The following is a 17,457-nucleotide window of genomic DNA, read 5'->3' as shown; positions in this document are numbered from 1 at the left end:
ACAAATCAGAAACCTGTTGCCACAAATCAGAAACCTGTTGCCACATATCAGAAACCTGTTGCCACATATCAGAAACCTGTTGCCACAAATCAGAAACCTGTAGCCACAAATCAGAAACCTGTTGCCATTGACACGATTTGAGTTTGCCCTTACTGAAGTTTGCTGCTTTCAACGTTTAAAAATAACGTTAGACAGTTAACTTAGCTAGCATTAAGCAAGGTAACACAGATACATGCATGTATTGTTTGCATCAATGTAAATGTAAAATTTGTATGTATTAATGTACTTAAATTCCGTTCGACACACAGACCCTGAGCGGCCTCACAAGCTCCCCAAACTGAGTGTCTCCACTGTCCCAAGGTCCCCACTCCATGTTAAAGACCCAGAGGTATGACTTTAAAATAAAACAAGTCAACTTTAGTTAAGTACTTCTTTCTTTTTGCTAAAACCCAGTGACTTTACTCGGATGTTACCACTGCACTTTAGCTTAGTCTCAGACCCAAGATCGTTTTTAAAGGACATTTTTAAAAGATAAAATGAAATAATTTTCTGGAACAAAATCACAAAATAGACAACATACGTAGTTAACAAAAACATAACAACATAACATGAATATTCAGTAACATTAATTCACTTACATTAACATGTAATTTCAACTGTGGTGTACTGCTCCTCTGTCTCTGTCCCACAGCTTGTGTCGACCATGGCCTCTTCTTCTCCCAGAGACTCCCTACAAAGTCCAAGCAAGGGAAATATGTCCAGTGGTAGGTCCGGCTAATCCAGAGCCTTTTTGCTTTTATGGAAATGTGCTAATCAAGTCAAATAGTATATAATCCAAAACTCTGGGTAAGTCAACTCTTAAGTGTTAATGTACTTACATCCCTTTTGACACAGAGGTCCCTGGGCCGCCTCACAAGCTCCCTGAACTGGGCCACTCCTCCGTCTTCCCAAAGCCCCCACTCCATATTAAAGACCCAGAGGTATGACTCGGCAAACAAAGATGTAACTCAATGAGATATCATCCACTCAAAATGTGGTACCTCCCATATTATTAACATATATTAACCTTGTCTCGGAATCAGATTTGAAAGTATACAGGTATGAATCTTTTGTTAATGTCCGTTTCCTCTCCCCAATGTAGGCTGTGCTGAGAAGGCGTGTGAAACGAATAAAACCCAGTCGCAAACACTTAGACAACCTAAAGCGGATGCATTTTCCGGGCTGGGCACCTTCACCTAAACAAATAGGGCGGCCACACAGGCCCCAGAAACAGTCGCCTGTCCACCTACCTCCTCTGCCGTCCACTTCAAAGGTCAGAGACATGCAGGCACAAGAAGAAAATCAGCATGATTGAAAATGCCAATAGTATAGGATGCACATATCCATGAAAAGTATATCTGCTCTGAATTTATTTCATAAATCAAAATCAGCGCTAAAACCTGTTAAATTATAGCATTTTTTGTAAAATGATTTGTAATCAAGCTTTCGACAGCTTGAACAGTTGAAAAAACATGGTATTAATCAAAATGGTTTTCAGAAAATCAAGCTTTTCATGCAAATGGTTGAATTTTTTTAAAGGCATAAAGAATGTGGAGTTAATTTCCCATAAATGAGCTGAATTCATCTTTCCTTGTGCCTCTCAACTGCTCCTTCTCAGGCGTCGCAGGATGTGGAATCAACACCCAGTCTCCCTAAACGACCCTTTTCCATTAAGGCTGGTAAACATGTGGTTCCTGGCGAAGTTAAACTTTATGAGTACAGCAAAGATGACTTCATGATGATCGATGAAGATGGCGTGGTAGTCGTGCGTGGAGACGAGTATGAACATGTGACCATCGACCGCTGGGAAGAGGAGTACAACTACCACTGCAAGATGAGCTCCATCCGTTTCTTTGCCCTCTTCGAAAAATGGAAACCTTTCTATGTCTGGCGCTCAAAAGTCCGCCAAAAGAAGTTTCATTTGGCCCGGGAGTCCCTGCAAAACCGCCTGTTCTTTGTCAATCCGGTATGTCACTGGGTGCATAAACCAAGGTCTACATTTAGTCACCAACTGTCATAATGATCTTGAATAAGGAACATCATATACTGCATATGGTGAAACAACAAACTCACTCTTCATCAACTTAAAACCCTAAAATGTAAGGATCTGGTTGACTTCAAAACTGTCCAAATTATGTAAATAAAAAAATAATATTAATACCCATCAGTATCCAAAAGTTGTCTCAGGTGAGCGAAAATCAGCATGATCAAATAATTAGTGATAACCAACCAAAATATCCCTGTATGACAATAATATAAGTCAAACTATGGAGTTATTGTACAGTGGAATGGAAAACATGCTGAACATTGGATAAGTTTAAATTAATGTTTAAATATGACATTCTGAATGGATATATATAATAGAGCGGGATGTTAAGTTTTTCCTGTTGCAAATATGTCACATTTTGTCTTTATTTGGATTGCCTTTTTTTCTATTTGCTCGAAATGCTCTATTTCTTACTTTATGTCTAGCTTTATTTGACTGACTTGTTCTGAGTGGTGAATGGGAACTGAAGCAGAAAGCTTGAATGTGTATTTTTCACCTACATCTCGAAAAGACAAATTATAAAGAAGGGGTAGCACTCGATATCACTCACTCTATTCCTACTCTTTCGAATGTAAAATGTGCACTTAAAAGAATAGTTCACCCAAAAATGAAAATTCACTCATTATCTACTCACCCCTATAACGATGCAGGGGGGGATGAAATGTTTGAGTCCACAAAACACTGCTGGAGTTTCAGGGGTAAACAGTGAAGCAGCTGAATTTAATACAACTGAAGTTATTAGGGATTTATCTTCCTCCATACTGCTCGTGTGGTGTCATCAAAGTGTCCAGAAGCCCCGAAATTCATATTCGACTCGAAACGTCATCATTTACATCTGTTTTATTTTGTCTTGTCTAAATGCATAGATGCACTTTCAAATCAATCATTCATTCATTGTAAATATGGTCACTTTGAGAAACGATCTTGGAATGAACTTAAGAAGTATGGGTAAGATGTTTAACCTGTTAACACATGTGTATCTCTTACAGTCTTTAAGTCCTGCACTGATAGACATCAGGAAAATGTCTCACCAAATCAGCGACACGAGCTTGTGTCACATTGAGAAAAAACACACTTACACACTGCAGGAGTTCCAGGACACGCAGCTCAAACAACTGCAAAAGGTGCAATACTACATTCATACAGCACTTGGCTTTAATACTTGTCCTATGTAAGTGCATTTGGTTTGCATGTGTCCTCAGAAACTCGTTGACTTCATGTATTTATTCCCATCAGATTTCGAATGACTTGGAGAAGTTTGAAGCCCTGGTTAAGGATGTGACACTTAGTGCCTGTCTCAACTTCTCAATGGAACCTCAATCCAATTCGGATGACCCAAGTGCGTGTATACAGTGTACACATATGAACATGATTCAATGTGCATACATAGACTTCAGTATTGAATGTTTGATACAATTCTCTTTTTGACCCAGATGATCAAATAGACAAGAAACTGCTTATGGGAATCAACAAGACGTTTCTCTCCGGCCGCCTTGTCTGGTGCGTTATTTAATGAATTTACTTCCCTTCTATACTGTTAACTCTCTGTCTCTATTCATGTACAAGGCATACCCCCTTCTCCTTTTTCCAAAAGGATGAAAGATGTTTTGACATGTTGTTGGTGGAGAACAGGTTTCATGGAATTAATGAGGACTAAATTCCACTCTCCATTCTTCTTAACTAACCTGGCAGAATGAGGCAGTTGAATTAAACAGCTGTTTTGAATAAAAGCTGTGCACTTCTTACAATGACATGTCTATAGCATGAACCAGTCCAACCCGTCTGTCTCTCACATACTCAGCTTCATCCGTCTTGTTGACTATATGGTCGTCAAGACCCTGCACTCCTTGGTGGTGAATGCAGTGGCCAAGCTTCTGGCTGTGCTCCAGGAGCAGGTAGATCTAACACCCGGCAGCGCCATCATTCAGAGCTTGAGTCAGCACTCTGAGACCACCACTGACCCTGTGGATCAAGAGATGGATGGGAAGGTAGGGTGTTTTTTCAGTATTTTAACCAGTGGAACCATCACTTTAAGCAGACACAGAGAATTTCTCAGTTTGGTCTTGATGTGTGTTTGATTTGTGTGTCTTTGATAGTCTGATGAGTCAGAAACCCCTCATGTCCAACCTTTGTTCATCTCTGAGTTGATGTTGGACACAAACGCTCTGACCTTCAAACCCAGCGAAGAAAACTTTCAGGTGTGTTTCCCAAATTATCATGAATAATTATACTTTGGCTTATTGATGAACTCCAATATACAGCTACTCCTGTACAGATTGCGAATGTGTTTTTCCCTGTTTTTTTTATTTCACAGGAGACTATTGCAGAGGTCATTGGGGAGTTTCAGAAGACAGTGCTGTCGGTTAATACATTTGCGACCGATCCTGATTTTGATTCAGTGACACAGCCTGGAGAGTTTGAGGTAAGAAGAACTAGGTATATTGAGAGTAACTTAGTTTGTATTTGAATGTTTATATTTGAAAGTATTTCAATCGTTATTTGATTTTACATATTCTTGTGGTCTTATGCTTTCACTTAAAATCCTGCGCTCACATTTAAGTAGCTCCTACTTTGGCTAAGATTTGCTCAGCTTGTGCTCAAATTGTGAGCTTGTACTCAGATTTCCTGCGCTCAATCTGCCAAGTGTAATGTTGACAAATTAAATGGTCCCACACTTATTTCGGATGTAATACTTTTACTTCTCTAAAAGTCCTGTAGAGCTGGTTACTTTCATCAGGTCGATGCACTCCTACCCTCCATGGCTCTATTATTACACCTTCATGGAGCAGGAGTCCAGTAGATCCCTGGTCAACATGGAGCAGCAAAATCTATTATGTTAGGGGAACATTGCTGCTAACAACTATGACAACAAAATAGACGCTTCCCATGTTTTTTACCCCACTGTATTTTTTGGGGAACAATACCATCAGCAAAAGTAACCACAACAATGGAGGGACAATTTAATTTATCCACAGTCCAAAGGGTTTTGATTGAAAGCATTACAAAATCTGAGCCTGAAAGCAATAAGTCCTGCTCTTAAACTGAAAGACCAGGCTCTTGAATAAAGAGGAAGAAACCCATAGTAATAAGTGTGTAATCTCATCTCTGTGTCTGTGCGTTTGTTAACTTACAGATACTGGAAAACAAATATGAAGATGGCCCCAGTTTGGAATTCATCATGGAAACTGACAGCTACCTTCAAAGCATCATCCGAAAAATCATGGTAAACTTTAACTTTTCCTTTGTGCTCCATCAATGCACAATGTGCTTTGTCTATACAGTACTGTTTGTGTGTGGACCTTATTTATTTGTTGTTTTTTTCCTCTTAGGAATCACTGCAGGCTGCCTTTGATGCAGCAAAAGTGTACTCGCAAGAGTTTGAGCGTTTCCGAGTGTTCTATAAGGAGAACGAGAGTCTGGATCTGGATGCGATGCAGCAACATGAACAGGGTGATGCCCAGCATACATCAACATAGACATTATTTTTGTAACACATCTCCCACTCACAACACAAAGAGCACTTCAGTTGAGAACAGTGCTGGTTTTTTCTTTGTTCCTTGGCATGAAATATGCCTTTGTTACTGGCGAACAGAAGCATGTGTTGGACACGTAACAAGTTACCAACTGTAGTTTTGTCGAAATTAAACCAGCTTGCAGAAGTTTTTTTTCTTCAGAAATATCAATCAATCAAATTTTATTTGTATAGCCCATATTCACAAATTACAATTCATCTCATAGGGCTTTAACAGGGTGTGGCATCCTCTGTCCTTAACCCTCAGCAAGATTAAGGAAAAACTACTAAAAACCCTTTTAACAGGGTAAAAATACGTAGAAACCTCAGAGAGAGCCACATGTGAGGGATCCCTCTCCCAGGACAGACAGAAGTGCAATCTGCCCTGGATCTGCGGGTGATAAAGCAAAGGGATTCCGGGGGAAGGGGGATAGGGATGGAGAAGAGGAAGGAGAAGCTGGAAAGAGAAGCTCCGTGTGTCATGTGTCATAAAATAGAAAGTTACGTTCTTCCGCACTAATTAGCTCTAACTATAAGCTTTATCAAAAAGGAAGGTTTTGAGCCTACTCTTAAACGAAAAGATGGTGTCTGCCTCCCGAACTGAAAGTGGTAGATTATTCCACAGCCGAGGGGCTTGATGGCTAAAAGCTCTGGCTCCTACTCTACTTTTAGAGACTTTAGGGACGACAAGTAGGCTTGAATTCTGGGAGCGGAGTGCTGTAGTGGGTTTATAAGGTACTAACAGCTCTTTAAGGTAAAAAGGCGTTGCATTATTAAGGGCCTTGAAGGTGAGGAGAAGAATTTTAAATTCTATTCTAGATTTAACTGGAAGCCAGTGTATCGGTGCTAATACTGGAGAAATGTGCTCTCTTTTCTTGGTTCTCGTCAGGACACGTGCTGCGGCATTTTGGACAAGCTGTAGAGTCTTTAACGACTTACTGCTGCATCTTTTTGTGAAAGGACATGTCTAATTTTTGAAATATTACGCAAGTGGAAAAAAGCGGTCCTAGAAATTTGTTGGCTTCAACTTTTTCTAAGATTTTAGACATGAAGGGTAGATTAGATATTGGTCTGTAATTGGCTAAAACCTCTGGGTCTAGGGTGGGTTTTTTGAGTAGGGGTTTGATGACAGCTATTTTAAAAGACTGTGGTACATAACCTGATGATAATGACAGATTGATTGTATTAAGTAACAAACTATCAATTAGGGGCAGGATTTCTTTAAGTAATTTTGTAGGAATGGGATCTAAAATAGAGGTTGTTGGTTTAGAACCTGAGATTATTTTGGTAAACTGATCACGGGTGATCAGAGAGAAGCTGTCTAAGTAATGGGTAGGATTCTCAGCCGTTTCTGAGATCTCTGTTGTTGTGAGGGTATTATTCCCAATTGAGGGCAGGAGATGGTTGATTTTATTTCTAATAGTTTGAATTTTATCATTAAAAAAGGTCATAAAGATATTGCTATTTAGGGATCGAGGAATACTGGGTTCGGTGGAGGGGTGACTCTCTGTCAGCCTGGCTACAGTGCTGAAGAGAAACCTGGGGTTGTTTCTATTCTCTTCTATTATGTGCTATAGGTAACATAATCATAATATGATTATGTTACCTATAGCATTGTTATGCAACTGAAAGCAGCCTGTTTAAAAAACATCTCTCTGTTGGTTAATTCAACTTTTGTGGGAAGGTATGCATTCACAAGCAGCAGTCACAAAATCAATGCTTACTTTATCACTATCACATAGATAATTCACTGTTTTTGTGGACCATAAATTACATCTTTTAGTTGTGCTTACAAGTGTAGCTCTAGGTATATGCATATATCTATATGGAATCATATATAATCACTACCATTTGTATTATTACAATGGTTGGGGGTTTGACAAAGGTTGTAAGAGACATGTACAGCATTGCTGCACAGCAGGTTAGACAGATAAAAAGGCACAAGGAAAAGTGAGAGGGTGGACTGTTTTATCCGTGCACTTGTGAACAGTTGGGGAAACATACTGTGAGATAAAAAAGGGAAAACATGAAAGACAAACATTGAGTGAACACATATGACTTGTAGTTAATGGGCAGAGCAAGTAGAGTAACACGTGTGGCTTTGTTACACTGATGACTTTTGTCCTAATTTCACAGGTTTGTCCTTCTTTGAAAACGCACTGAAGTTATACCACAGTGAATGTAGAGAGACCGAAGACATCCAGCAGAAGAAACATCTGGGTTTACTGCTGGTTGACAAAACAAAGCTCAAACAGAAGCTTGTGGCTTCCCCCCTGCGCTGTCTGGAGGTGAGGACGAGCATACAGATGCGTTGATTGTCAATGAGTTTAATTATTTGATCATGACGAGCAAGTGATTCAAACAAAAGGGCAGTGAGGACTTTCAGTGTTAATTAAACATAACTTAAATGTAAATTGTAAAAGAGAGGTCCAGGGATCCGTTGGAATAAGTACTATAAAATATTCAATAAACACTACAGAAAAAGTATTAAATACACAAAAATATTAAATCCATCCTCCAGGTCTTCAATGAGATGCTCACCAAGCTGGCCAAGAGGAAACTAGATGCCATCATCAGTGAGGCATGTGACGCCCAGTTTAAACTTGAGTTTAGTCCCACTACTACCGCTGAGTTAGCCAGCTCACTCATATTCCTGGATGAGATACAAGAGAGGGTAAGACTTAAATATCATGTTTGTTAATCGTATTTTCTTTCAACATTGCTCTGCACAAATGTCCCCACCTGTGACTGTAGACTTTCCGTGGCCAATAACAACCATACTGTACATACATCAAATTGTAAAAATCTTTGATTCATATTGCACATTTCTGTCAATTTCCCCAACCACCTCCTTTACATTTGCTATCTGACTCTTCCCCTTTCCTTTTGTTCCTCTTACCAGATTACAGAGCTGGACGAGGAGCAGGAGACCGTGTGTAAGATGTACAATCTGATTAACAAGTACTCGGTTCCCACGCCACCCGAGGACATGATTGTCTTCGCCACCTTGCCATCTTCTATTAACTCTCTGCACATGCTCATTGATGAGGCAGTGCTAGATCGGGAGTCCAGCATGGATAAGTTGTGCACTTCTCTAAGCAAGGCCATAAAGCAGCTGAACCGGGAGGTCATGGAAACCAAGCTGAAGTCACAGGTACATGGAAAACCTCTGTTACCTATTTACACACTTACAAACACAAACTTTGGGACTGTACAGCGTTTTTTTAGTTCTTTTCACTTATGACTAACTTATCACTCCATCTTTACTTGTTTGCCGTGTGCCTTCTCATGTGTAGGATCCACAAATCTTGGACATCAATGCAGATTCCTCCAGAGTGCGTCTGCTGCTGGAAAAGATCCATCTTTCTATGGATGAGATGCAGGCCCAGGCTTCTACCTACACATCCTACCAGAAGAAATTCAAGGTGCTGTAATTCTTCAGATTCAATTCTCCTTTAAACACAGCAAGACACAAAATATATGTGTTACAGTTTTCCAAAATAACAAGCCCGCTAATCCAAACCAGTTTTCCTTCTCTACATACAGATGGAGGTGACCAAGTTTGACACCTTGGAGGAGCTAACTGCAGATTTAAGGCTGAAGCAGCTGCTGTGGGACTCTCTCGAGGAATGGGACTCTCTCCAGGATGTGTGGCAGCAGGTGAGGTGCACGTAAAAAGACTGAATTGTATGTGCTAGCCTGGACAGGCATATGGTATATTAGACATATATGCAGCTCCTTCTCTTTTTAAGGCTGTTCCTTCATGTTTTTTCCTCAATAGGGCACACTAGAGCAACTGGACATGGAGCAGTTCAACTCACAGATAACCAAATACGGCAAATACGTCGTCCAGCTGGAGAAGGGTCTGCCACGCAACAACGTAGTGCTAAGTCTGAAGGCCAAGGTGGAAGTTATGAAGCAAAGGGTGCGTTGGACAAAGTGTTCTGTAGTGGCTGACATCAATGACAACATAACATGTTGAAATATTGACTGAAAGCTAGTAGTTGTGATGTAGCCAGACTGTTCTACACGACTGCTTTCACCAAATTAACTTCATGTGTTTTTCATCAGCTGCCTGTGATCACTGATCTGCGTAACCCATGTATGAAGCCAGAACACTGGACCAAACTGGAGTCTATTATGAACACCTCCCTGAACGTGACAGAGCTCACTATGGCCGCTTTGGAGGAGCTCAAAATATTCTCCTATGGCACAGAGATACAAGAGGTACCATACAAATGGAGATTCACTCTGCCATAGGATACTCACCTTCAATACACAAGCCAGTTTTACTGAATACCTTTATACTTAAACGTTGATAAACAAGACTAACACAGCACCTTGACTTTCAGATGTCAGGACAGGCTTCAGGAGAGGCATCGGTGGAGACCATTATTACAAAGGTGTGTCGACTTCCTATGAATATATTATGTACCCATTTAGATGTAAGACACCACAGCAGAAGTTACCTCCAACACCTGTTATTTGAATACGAGCTGGTAATCTTTATGCCCACACATGCCAATTTGATGACTTTAATGATGATTCAATGATGACCTCTGCAAATACCTAGATTTCTGTTAAAAAAAGAAAATTGACACTTTTATACACTCAGGTAATGTGGTTGTTAGGCTTCCACAGAACAAGGACCCAATCGCAGACTTAGATGCCAAAAAATACTTCTTTATTTAACAAAAACAGAAAAACCAAGGAATCCAAAAAGGCAAAAAATGACAAGAGCCAAAAAACTGAAAATCCAATTCAATAACTTGGCAAAACAGAATTCCAAAGAGGCTCAAAAAATCAGGGAGTCAAAAATCATACCAGATAACAGAGTTCACAAATAGCAGTATCCAGGCATTGCTTCTTCACAATCAAAAAATGATGAGACAATCCGACAGGGGACAACAGAAAGACTGGGCTTAAATAGAAGGGGAAACAAAGACAAGACACAGGTGAACTAATTAGGCAAACACTCAGGTTGATGATGGGGAACAGGTGAGGGGGAAAAAAGAGCGGGAAGCAGTAGAGGGCAGAGTCTCAGGACAATAACAAAACACACATGGCCTGACATCCCAACCACAACAAGCACACGACAACACAAACAAACAGGGGGAAAGACATGACACAACAAAACACAGGCAGGATGCACAAGGGAAAATGTCTTAAACCACCAGGGTCTTAACAGTGGTGGCATGTGGTGTTTCCAGGTTTGCGACACCGTTTGATTTATGTAGTGGCGTCTGACATTAATCATAGACAATTAAAATAGATTCTTGTGATCTGCCCTCAACTATGGCACTTCCTTTCGCACTAGCTTCATAGTCAGTTTTCAGTAAAAGCAGTAACCATAATTTCACTAAAATGTAACTTTGCAGTATTTAAATTCTATCAGATATACTAATATACAGTGATGAGTAATGTGTACGTCACTGTGTGTAATGGGAATTAAACATGAAAACAGTGGACATGGATATTCTGTTCTATGGTTGCTTGAGTCCAGACTTTTCCCTTGTGATAAATCCCTCTCACCGTGAGTCCAGTGTCACTGGGTTGCCACTATTGAAATCACGCCTGTTCAAGGATCCACATGAGATACACACACGCATAAAGATTTCTTGTAGAATCCATGTTGTTTAACCTCTGCCCTTTGGATGGGCCTTGCAGGTGGAGGACATGTGGAGGACCACAGAGCTGACTGTCCTATCTCATGGCGAAGCCGAGGAGATGTTTATCTTAGGAGGCACGGATGATATCCAGGTAGCAACATGCAGCATACACATGCACACACTCTCTCTTACAGTACATCAGATTGTGTGTTTATTTGTGTTCACCACGTTTGTTTGCTGTGTAGGTACTCCTGGACGACAGCCTTATTAATGTGGGCACGGTAGCATCTTCTCGCTACGTAGCGCCCATCAAGGTCAGGGTGGACAAACTGCTGGAACAGCTGACTCTCCTCAACCAAACACTGGTGACAGCTTAGAACAGATCCCATACCACTGCACTGATCTTACATCTGGCTGCAAGTGATTGTTCTGACATAGCTTTAAATGTAACACAGTAGCTCTCCCTACTGGCTGCAAAAGTAATTGTTCTCTGTTAATGTTTATTGATTCCTTTATTTCAGTTCATGTAAAGACTGAGTAACAGTGTCACATTTAAGACTGTGGTTTAATTACATTATTAATCGTGTGTGCCTCTTTAATTCTCCCTGGGCTCACATTTTCCCATTGGCCACTCTGCTGATGTTCACCCTTCTGTTACAGGATGAGTGGCTAACATGCCAAAGGAACTGGCTGTACCTGGAGAGTATTTTCTTAGCTCCAGATATCAAGAGGCAGCTGCCTGCGGAATCCAAGATGTTTCTTAAGGTGGACAAGACCTGGAAGGAGATCATGGGGAGGGTCAAAAAGATGCCCAATGCACTGAGAGCAGCCGTACAGCCTGGTAGGTGATAGTGCAGCCTGAGTGGAAAAATACTTTTCTCACTCAGGTAAACACCTTTTCACACAACATACAAACAACTCATTTCATCCTATACAGATCTGCTGGAGACCTTTCAGCACAACAATGCTCTCCTAGAGGAGATACAGAAGTGTCTGGAAGACTACCTTGAGTCAAAGAGAGTCATCTTCCCCAGGTAAGCACATGCTTTGTTTATTGTCACACTTTACATTCTACATTTGAAACGTAAGAGTATAATTTACATACCATGTTGCTTTGCATTGACAGTTGACAGTTTTTACTTAACATCTCCTCCCACTGAGCACTGAGTGCTAACGACTATGGTCCTGTGTGTGTAGTGTGCCTGCTCTGATAATCTTTCTTTATCTGTCCCCTGCAGGTTCTGCTTCTTATCTAATGATGAGCTGCTAAAGATCTTGGCCCAGACAAGAAATCCTCAGGCTGTGCAGCCACACCTTAGGAAGTGTTTTGATGCCATTACCCGGCTGGAGTTTGCTTTGCTGCCTAAAGACCCTGATGCTAAAGAAGCAGCACCGCATGCGGAACAGGAGACCCTATACAGCAAAGTGATCCTGTTTATGATCTCTCCCGAAGGAGAGAAGGTCTGTTCGAGTAACCTTAACACATTTTTTCTCGTCACACTCACTGATTGTATTTAATTCCCACTGTTGTTCTCTTGTCCTCGCTGAGAATAAGAGAGGGTAAGTTTGAAGGAAAAAATACTCTCTTGCACTGCCTTTCTCTCCATACAAAACTGCAACACTATTAAACCTTGTCAGCCCCTTAACAATCCTGAAGGACAGCTAGAATAAGGTTGATTCATACATTTAGCAAAAACCTGTACAAGCAGCACTTGAAGAAAAAAATGGACATGCCAAATTCTGATTAAAAATGATACAGAAGTGGGGTTTTATTTTCAGAAAACATAGAATATTTTAGTTTGCCACAAAGTTGAGTAGCAGCTGAATGGCCTCAACTGTCCAATGATCACAAATTCAAGGCAAGACAAGGCAGTTTGATTTACAAAGCCCCTTCCATACACAGAGGTAGATTCAAAGGGTAAATAATTGCTGTGAGAACTGATTCACAGTGAACCCTCAATTAAAGAAAAGGACAAAACACATGTAGTCATGTCCATTACTGTATTCTTCCTCCTTTGTGTGTACGTGAAGGTGGGCCTGACTAAAGGTCTGAAGGCACAAGGCAATGTGGAGGAGTGGCTCTGCAAGGTGGAAGAGGCGATGTTCTCCTCCCTGCGTAACCTCAGCAAGGCCGCCATTGCAGACTACCTGACGAAGTCTAGGGAGGAGTGGGTGGTGGCTGGACATCCATCGCAGGTACAAACACACTCACACACACACACACACACACACACACACACACACACACACACACACACACACACACACACACACACAAACACACACGTAAGAGCTGGTCCTTTTCAATCTTTCAATCTCAGCCCTATGTGGTATTGTGTGTAGTATTACATCTCTGGACATATCAAAACATCATTACATATTATTGCCAGTAAATGACCCTTTTAATTTTACTCCTCTATATAATTTTATAGTAATATATTTTGTGCTATTTTTTTTTATTATTATTTTTTTAGATGATTATTCACTCAAAGGAGCCTTAACTATCTCTCTCTCTCTTTTTTTTTATGGAGGCGTTTAATTTTAGTTTGTGTGTGTATTTTTGTGTCCACCAGGTGGTGCTGACCATCTCACAGTTGATGTGGTGCAGGGATATGGACGCCTGCCTGGAGGGAGATCACGACCACTTTGCTGCCCTGCAGGAATTTGAGCTGGCCAACATTGATGTAATCCTAATAAACACTAATAGCTCTTCAGCTGGCTTTGAATCCCTATAATTTTGTTTCAGATTTGTTGTGACACTTTATTCATGCCCAACTATTTTTAACTTTTTTACTCAAAGATCTTATGTGATTGTTTGCAACGTTTGCATGTATTCCAGAGGCTAATTTCCCTGGCGGCGTTGGTGCGACAACCCCTCCCTGCTTTGCACCGAAATATCATCACTGCCCTCATCACCACCGATGTCCATGCCAGAGACATTGTCACAGATCTGGTCCAGCAGAAGGTACAGCTGTGAAGTATTAGTGCCTTTGTGGAGATCCACACAAACACCATCAAGAAGATATGTTGTCCTTGTCTGTTCTTCACCTGGTTTTATCGGAGCAGGAGCTGACTCAGATCTCTACGTGAGATTTCTACAACTCACAACCTTACAGCAACTTCAACTGTCTGTTTCAGGTGGACACCAGGTCTAACTTTGAATGGCAGAGACAGCTACGGTACTACTGGGACCTGGAAGTGGACAACTGTGTAGCCAAAATGGCTGTGTCCACGTACCTTTATGGCTACGAATACCTGGGAGCCTGTCCACGGCTGGTCATCACACCACTCACGGTAACACAACATATCAAATTAAAGCTGTGCAAGCCAACTGGAAAGACACATTTTATAATCCGGTAGACAAGCTTCCACTCAGAATCTAATAATTACTGTGTGAGATATGTTTGATTTCACATAAAGCCAAAGACATGTTTGTCAATTGTGCGAGTATAGAACAGAAACAGAGAAGACCTCCTGTGTGTTTGTTGCCTTGTTTAATCCCCCCTCTCTTCCATACCTCTCTACTGATCAGGACCGTTGCTACCTTTGTCTGATGGGGGCTCTCCAGTTGGATTTAGGAGGTGCTCCAGCCGGGCCAGCAGGGACAGGCAAAACAGAGACCACCAAGGACCTGGCCAAGGCACTGGCCATCCAGTGTGTTGTCTTCAACTGCTCTGATGGGCTTGACTATAAGGTCTTTGTGTTTCTTATATGCTCTCTTTGCTTATTTTCTTGCTCGGTATTTAATCATTTGTTCCCCTCAGCTCTTTACCTACTCCACATGTTCAGGAGCCTTTGGTTTACTGCAGCTTTTTGCCACCACTCTTGTTTGCTCTGTGTGAAATTGGTTGAGAAGGCGCTCTCCCACTTCGACTGTACCGACTATGTTAAGCCTTTAGATGGCACTGTTGCTAAAGCAGTCAAGACTTCTAGCCTGTGTATTTTTGAAATCACTGATCAGACTTCCCGGAGCCATAGTTGTGTGCTGCCAAAGCATAATTGTAATCCAAATTTAATCCTCTCCCTTTATTCTCTTTGGATAAATTTCCTGTAAGTTATTAATTTGAGGAACATATGTTAGATGTGTGTTAGGGGACGCTAATGTCAGGTGTCATACGGCTGGTCACATCCTTAAATGTTTTGTTTGTATTTATTATATAAACATTTCAGTAGTATGACTCATATCTAAACGAATTGAAACTTTAATATTAACAACACAGGATTAGTTCCTTATATTTCTCCTGAGATAGCTCTCATCTCTTATGATACGTGTGTTATTCACGGTGTCTGTTTGTGCACATTGTTCACCTTCTATTAATTATGATAAGCTGACATTTAACTAAAATCAGTATGTCTGTATTTCATAATCGCCGAAACTTCCGATTGGTCCTTTGACCTTGAGCATTTTTAACGTTAAATAGTGCTGTGTCCTGTGCCTGGCAGTGCAATAAGGCACAACCAGTTCAGCTGAAAGGACCCAGTGACACGACAGCTGGAAAGCAATTCTCTTCTGTCTGCCGTAGTTATTTATTGCCAGAAGACACCTGAAGTATATCAGAGCTGGATGGGGCTTTGATTTAGTGGGTTTAACACAGTCTTCTCTGATTTTATGTGTTAATGCTTTGTTCAGGTCTGGCTCCAGTGTCAGTGTGAGCAGCATTTAATTGTAACATATAATACCAGTGTCCATGAGATGTTAGAACCTTTGAACCAGCGCTTTTGTGCAGTGAAGTGCTTTTCATGTTACTCACAGACATGTTGCGGGTAATACAATGTAATGCAGGCATAATGAAATTAACTGATACCAATATTAAAAGCATGAGACACATTCATAATGCTTCTTTATTTAGGAATTGAATTGGAATTCAAATTGCTGTCACTTTTTAACCAATCGAAATTGTGTCTTCCAGATGATGGGCCGCTTCTTCAGTGGACTCGCTCAGTCAGGAGCCTGGTGCTGTTTTGATGAATTTAACCGAATCAACATCGAAGTGTTGTCTGTGATCGCTCAGCAGCTCATAACCATAAAAAATGCTAAATCTGCTAAGGTATCCCATCATAAACACACCTAACAGACCCTAAACAGTGTTTACAAGGCATCGTGTAAGAATTAAAGACGTTGCTCTGCTGTCCTAACGTGCAAAGTAACACTAAGCTTTTAGCCTCAGTGATCTACAGTCAGTTGACCATTTTACACCTGATTCCACTGGTTTATTGTGATGATGGGCTCCTATCACTTCTATACTGATGTGTGGACGACATCTTTTAAATAAAAAAAACAAGACAAGTGTCCTACACTTTGCATGGCAGAAGCCCATTGAGCCCATTTGAAAATGTAGCCGGTCATCTAATGTATTTTTCATAGCTTGGGTAGCACTGTATGGTAGCACAGGTAACATACAAGTCACTGCCACACATACTTCCTTTTGCAAATATTGAAGACATTATGTTATCTGACTCAACTCTGCTTGTTATTCAGCTGCAAAGATTCCGATTTGAGGGCCGCGAGATCAGACTCGTGAACACCTGCGCCGCGTTCATCACCATGAACCCAGGCTACGCTGGAAGAACAGAGCTCCCTGACAACCTTAAAGCTCTCTTCAGACCCATAGCCATGATGGTGCCAAACTACGCACTTATTGCTGAGGTAAGAGACTCCCCGCACTTGCACTGTCACATATGCGTGCTTGCTGTATTTTTCTCTCTATGCAACAGTTTGTATTCCCTCACTTTTGACCCTCCCTCCAGGTTATTCTGTACTCTGAGGGATTTGAATCCAGTAAGACCCTGGCTCGGAAGATGACCCAGATGTACAAGCTGTGCTCTGAGCAGCTGTCTCAGCAGGACCACTACGACTTTGGCATGAGAGCAGTCAAGTCTGTCCTGGTCATGGCGGGGTCAGTGCCTCACACTCGTGCATTCACTGACACACATGTGCATTCAGTTGTTGGGACATGCGGGCACTCACCTTTTCAGGAGAGTCCCACCAGGACCACAGATGCACACATTGCAACACATTCTGTATATTTAGCTTCAATGTTTTGCTGTTAAAGATGCAGTGTTACATGGAAAAGGTTTACTGTCAGTGATTAAGATAGCAAAGTTTGGTGTCAAACTGTCGTCGATACAGGAAATAGACAGTTAAATGTAAGAGTAAGAACTTGATAGTGATGGCACAGAGCAAACGTTAGAAACACATGACTTTTCAGATGATCCTATTATTTTTAGCTGTTACTAAATCAGATAAAAGA

General features: G+C 41.1%; 1 protein-coding gene across 1 annotated transcript in view; it reads left to right on the top strand.

The window, feature by feature from the left end:
- Positions 1–703: 703 nt before the first annotated feature.
- dnah6 (dynein, axonemal, heavy chain 6) overlaps positions 704–17,457 on the top strand; it is a 57,584-nt gene continuing 40,830 nt past the window's right edge. The window contains exons 1-33 of the mRNA XM_053418209.1: positions 704–764; positions 895–980; positions 1,142–1,312; positions 1,658–2,005; positions 3,076–3,210; positions 3,323–3,425; positions 3,520–3,586; positions 3,888–4,074; positions 4,183–4,284; positions 4,401–4,508; positions 5,220–5,309; positions 5,416–5,536; positions 7,734–7,885; positions 8,119–8,271; positions 8,500–8,751; positions 8,894–9,022; positions 9,144–9,257; positions 9,379–9,522; positions 9,669–9,824; positions 9,950–10,000; positions 11,265–11,357; positions 11,452–11,571; positions 11,867–12,047; positions 12,144–12,240; positions 12,445–12,667; positions 13,238–13,402; positions 13,780–13,890; positions 14,046–14,171; positions 14,345–14,500; positions 14,739–14,900; positions 16,117–16,254; positions 16,686–16,853; positions 16,955–17,103. Of these exons, the coding sequence (XP_053274184.1) occupies positions 704–764; positions 895–980; positions 1,142–1,312; positions 1,658–2,005; positions 3,076–3,210; positions 3,323–3,425; positions 3,520–3,586; positions 3,888–4,074; positions 4,183–4,284; positions 4,401–4,508; positions 5,220–5,309; positions 5,416–5,536; positions 7,734–7,885; positions 8,119–8,271; positions 8,500–8,751; positions 8,894–9,022; positions 9,144–9,257; positions 9,379–9,522; positions 9,669–9,824; positions 9,950–10,000; positions 11,265–11,357; positions 11,452–11,571; positions 11,867–12,047; positions 12,144–12,240; positions 12,445–12,667; positions 13,238–13,402; positions 13,780–13,890; positions 14,046–14,171; positions 14,345–14,500; positions 14,739–14,900; positions 16,117–16,254; positions 16,686–16,853; positions 16,955–17,103 (4,619 nt within the window). The remainder of the gene's footprint in view (positions 765–894; positions 981–1,141; positions 1,313–1,657; positions 2,006–3,075; positions 3,211–3,322; positions 3,426–3,519; positions 3,587–3,887; positions 4,075–4,182; positions 4,285–4,400; positions 4,509–5,219; positions 5,310–5,415; positions 5,537–7,733; positions 7,886–8,118; positions 8,272–8,499; positions 8,752–8,893; positions 9,023–9,143; positions 9,258–9,378; positions 9,523–9,668; positions 9,825–9,949; positions 10,001–11,264; positions 11,358–11,451; positions 11,572–11,866; positions 12,048–12,143; positions 12,241–12,444; positions 12,668–13,237; positions 13,403–13,779; positions 13,891–14,045; positions 14,172–14,344; positions 14,501–14,738; positions 14,901–16,116; positions 16,255–16,685; positions 16,854–16,954; positions 17,104–17,457) is intronic.

Source organism: Pleuronectes platessa, chromosome 3 (genome assembly GCF_947347685.1).
Source record: "Pleuronectes platessa chromosome 3, fPlePla1.1, whole genome shotgun sequence".
Classification (NCBI taxonomy): domain Eukaryota; kingdom Metazoa; phylum Chordata; class Actinopteri; order Pleuronectiformes; family Pleuronectidae; genus Pleuronectes; species Pleuronectes platessa.
The sequence above is the reverse complement of the archived record's forward strand: the minus strand, read 5'-3'. Positions and strand labels throughout refer to the sequence as shown.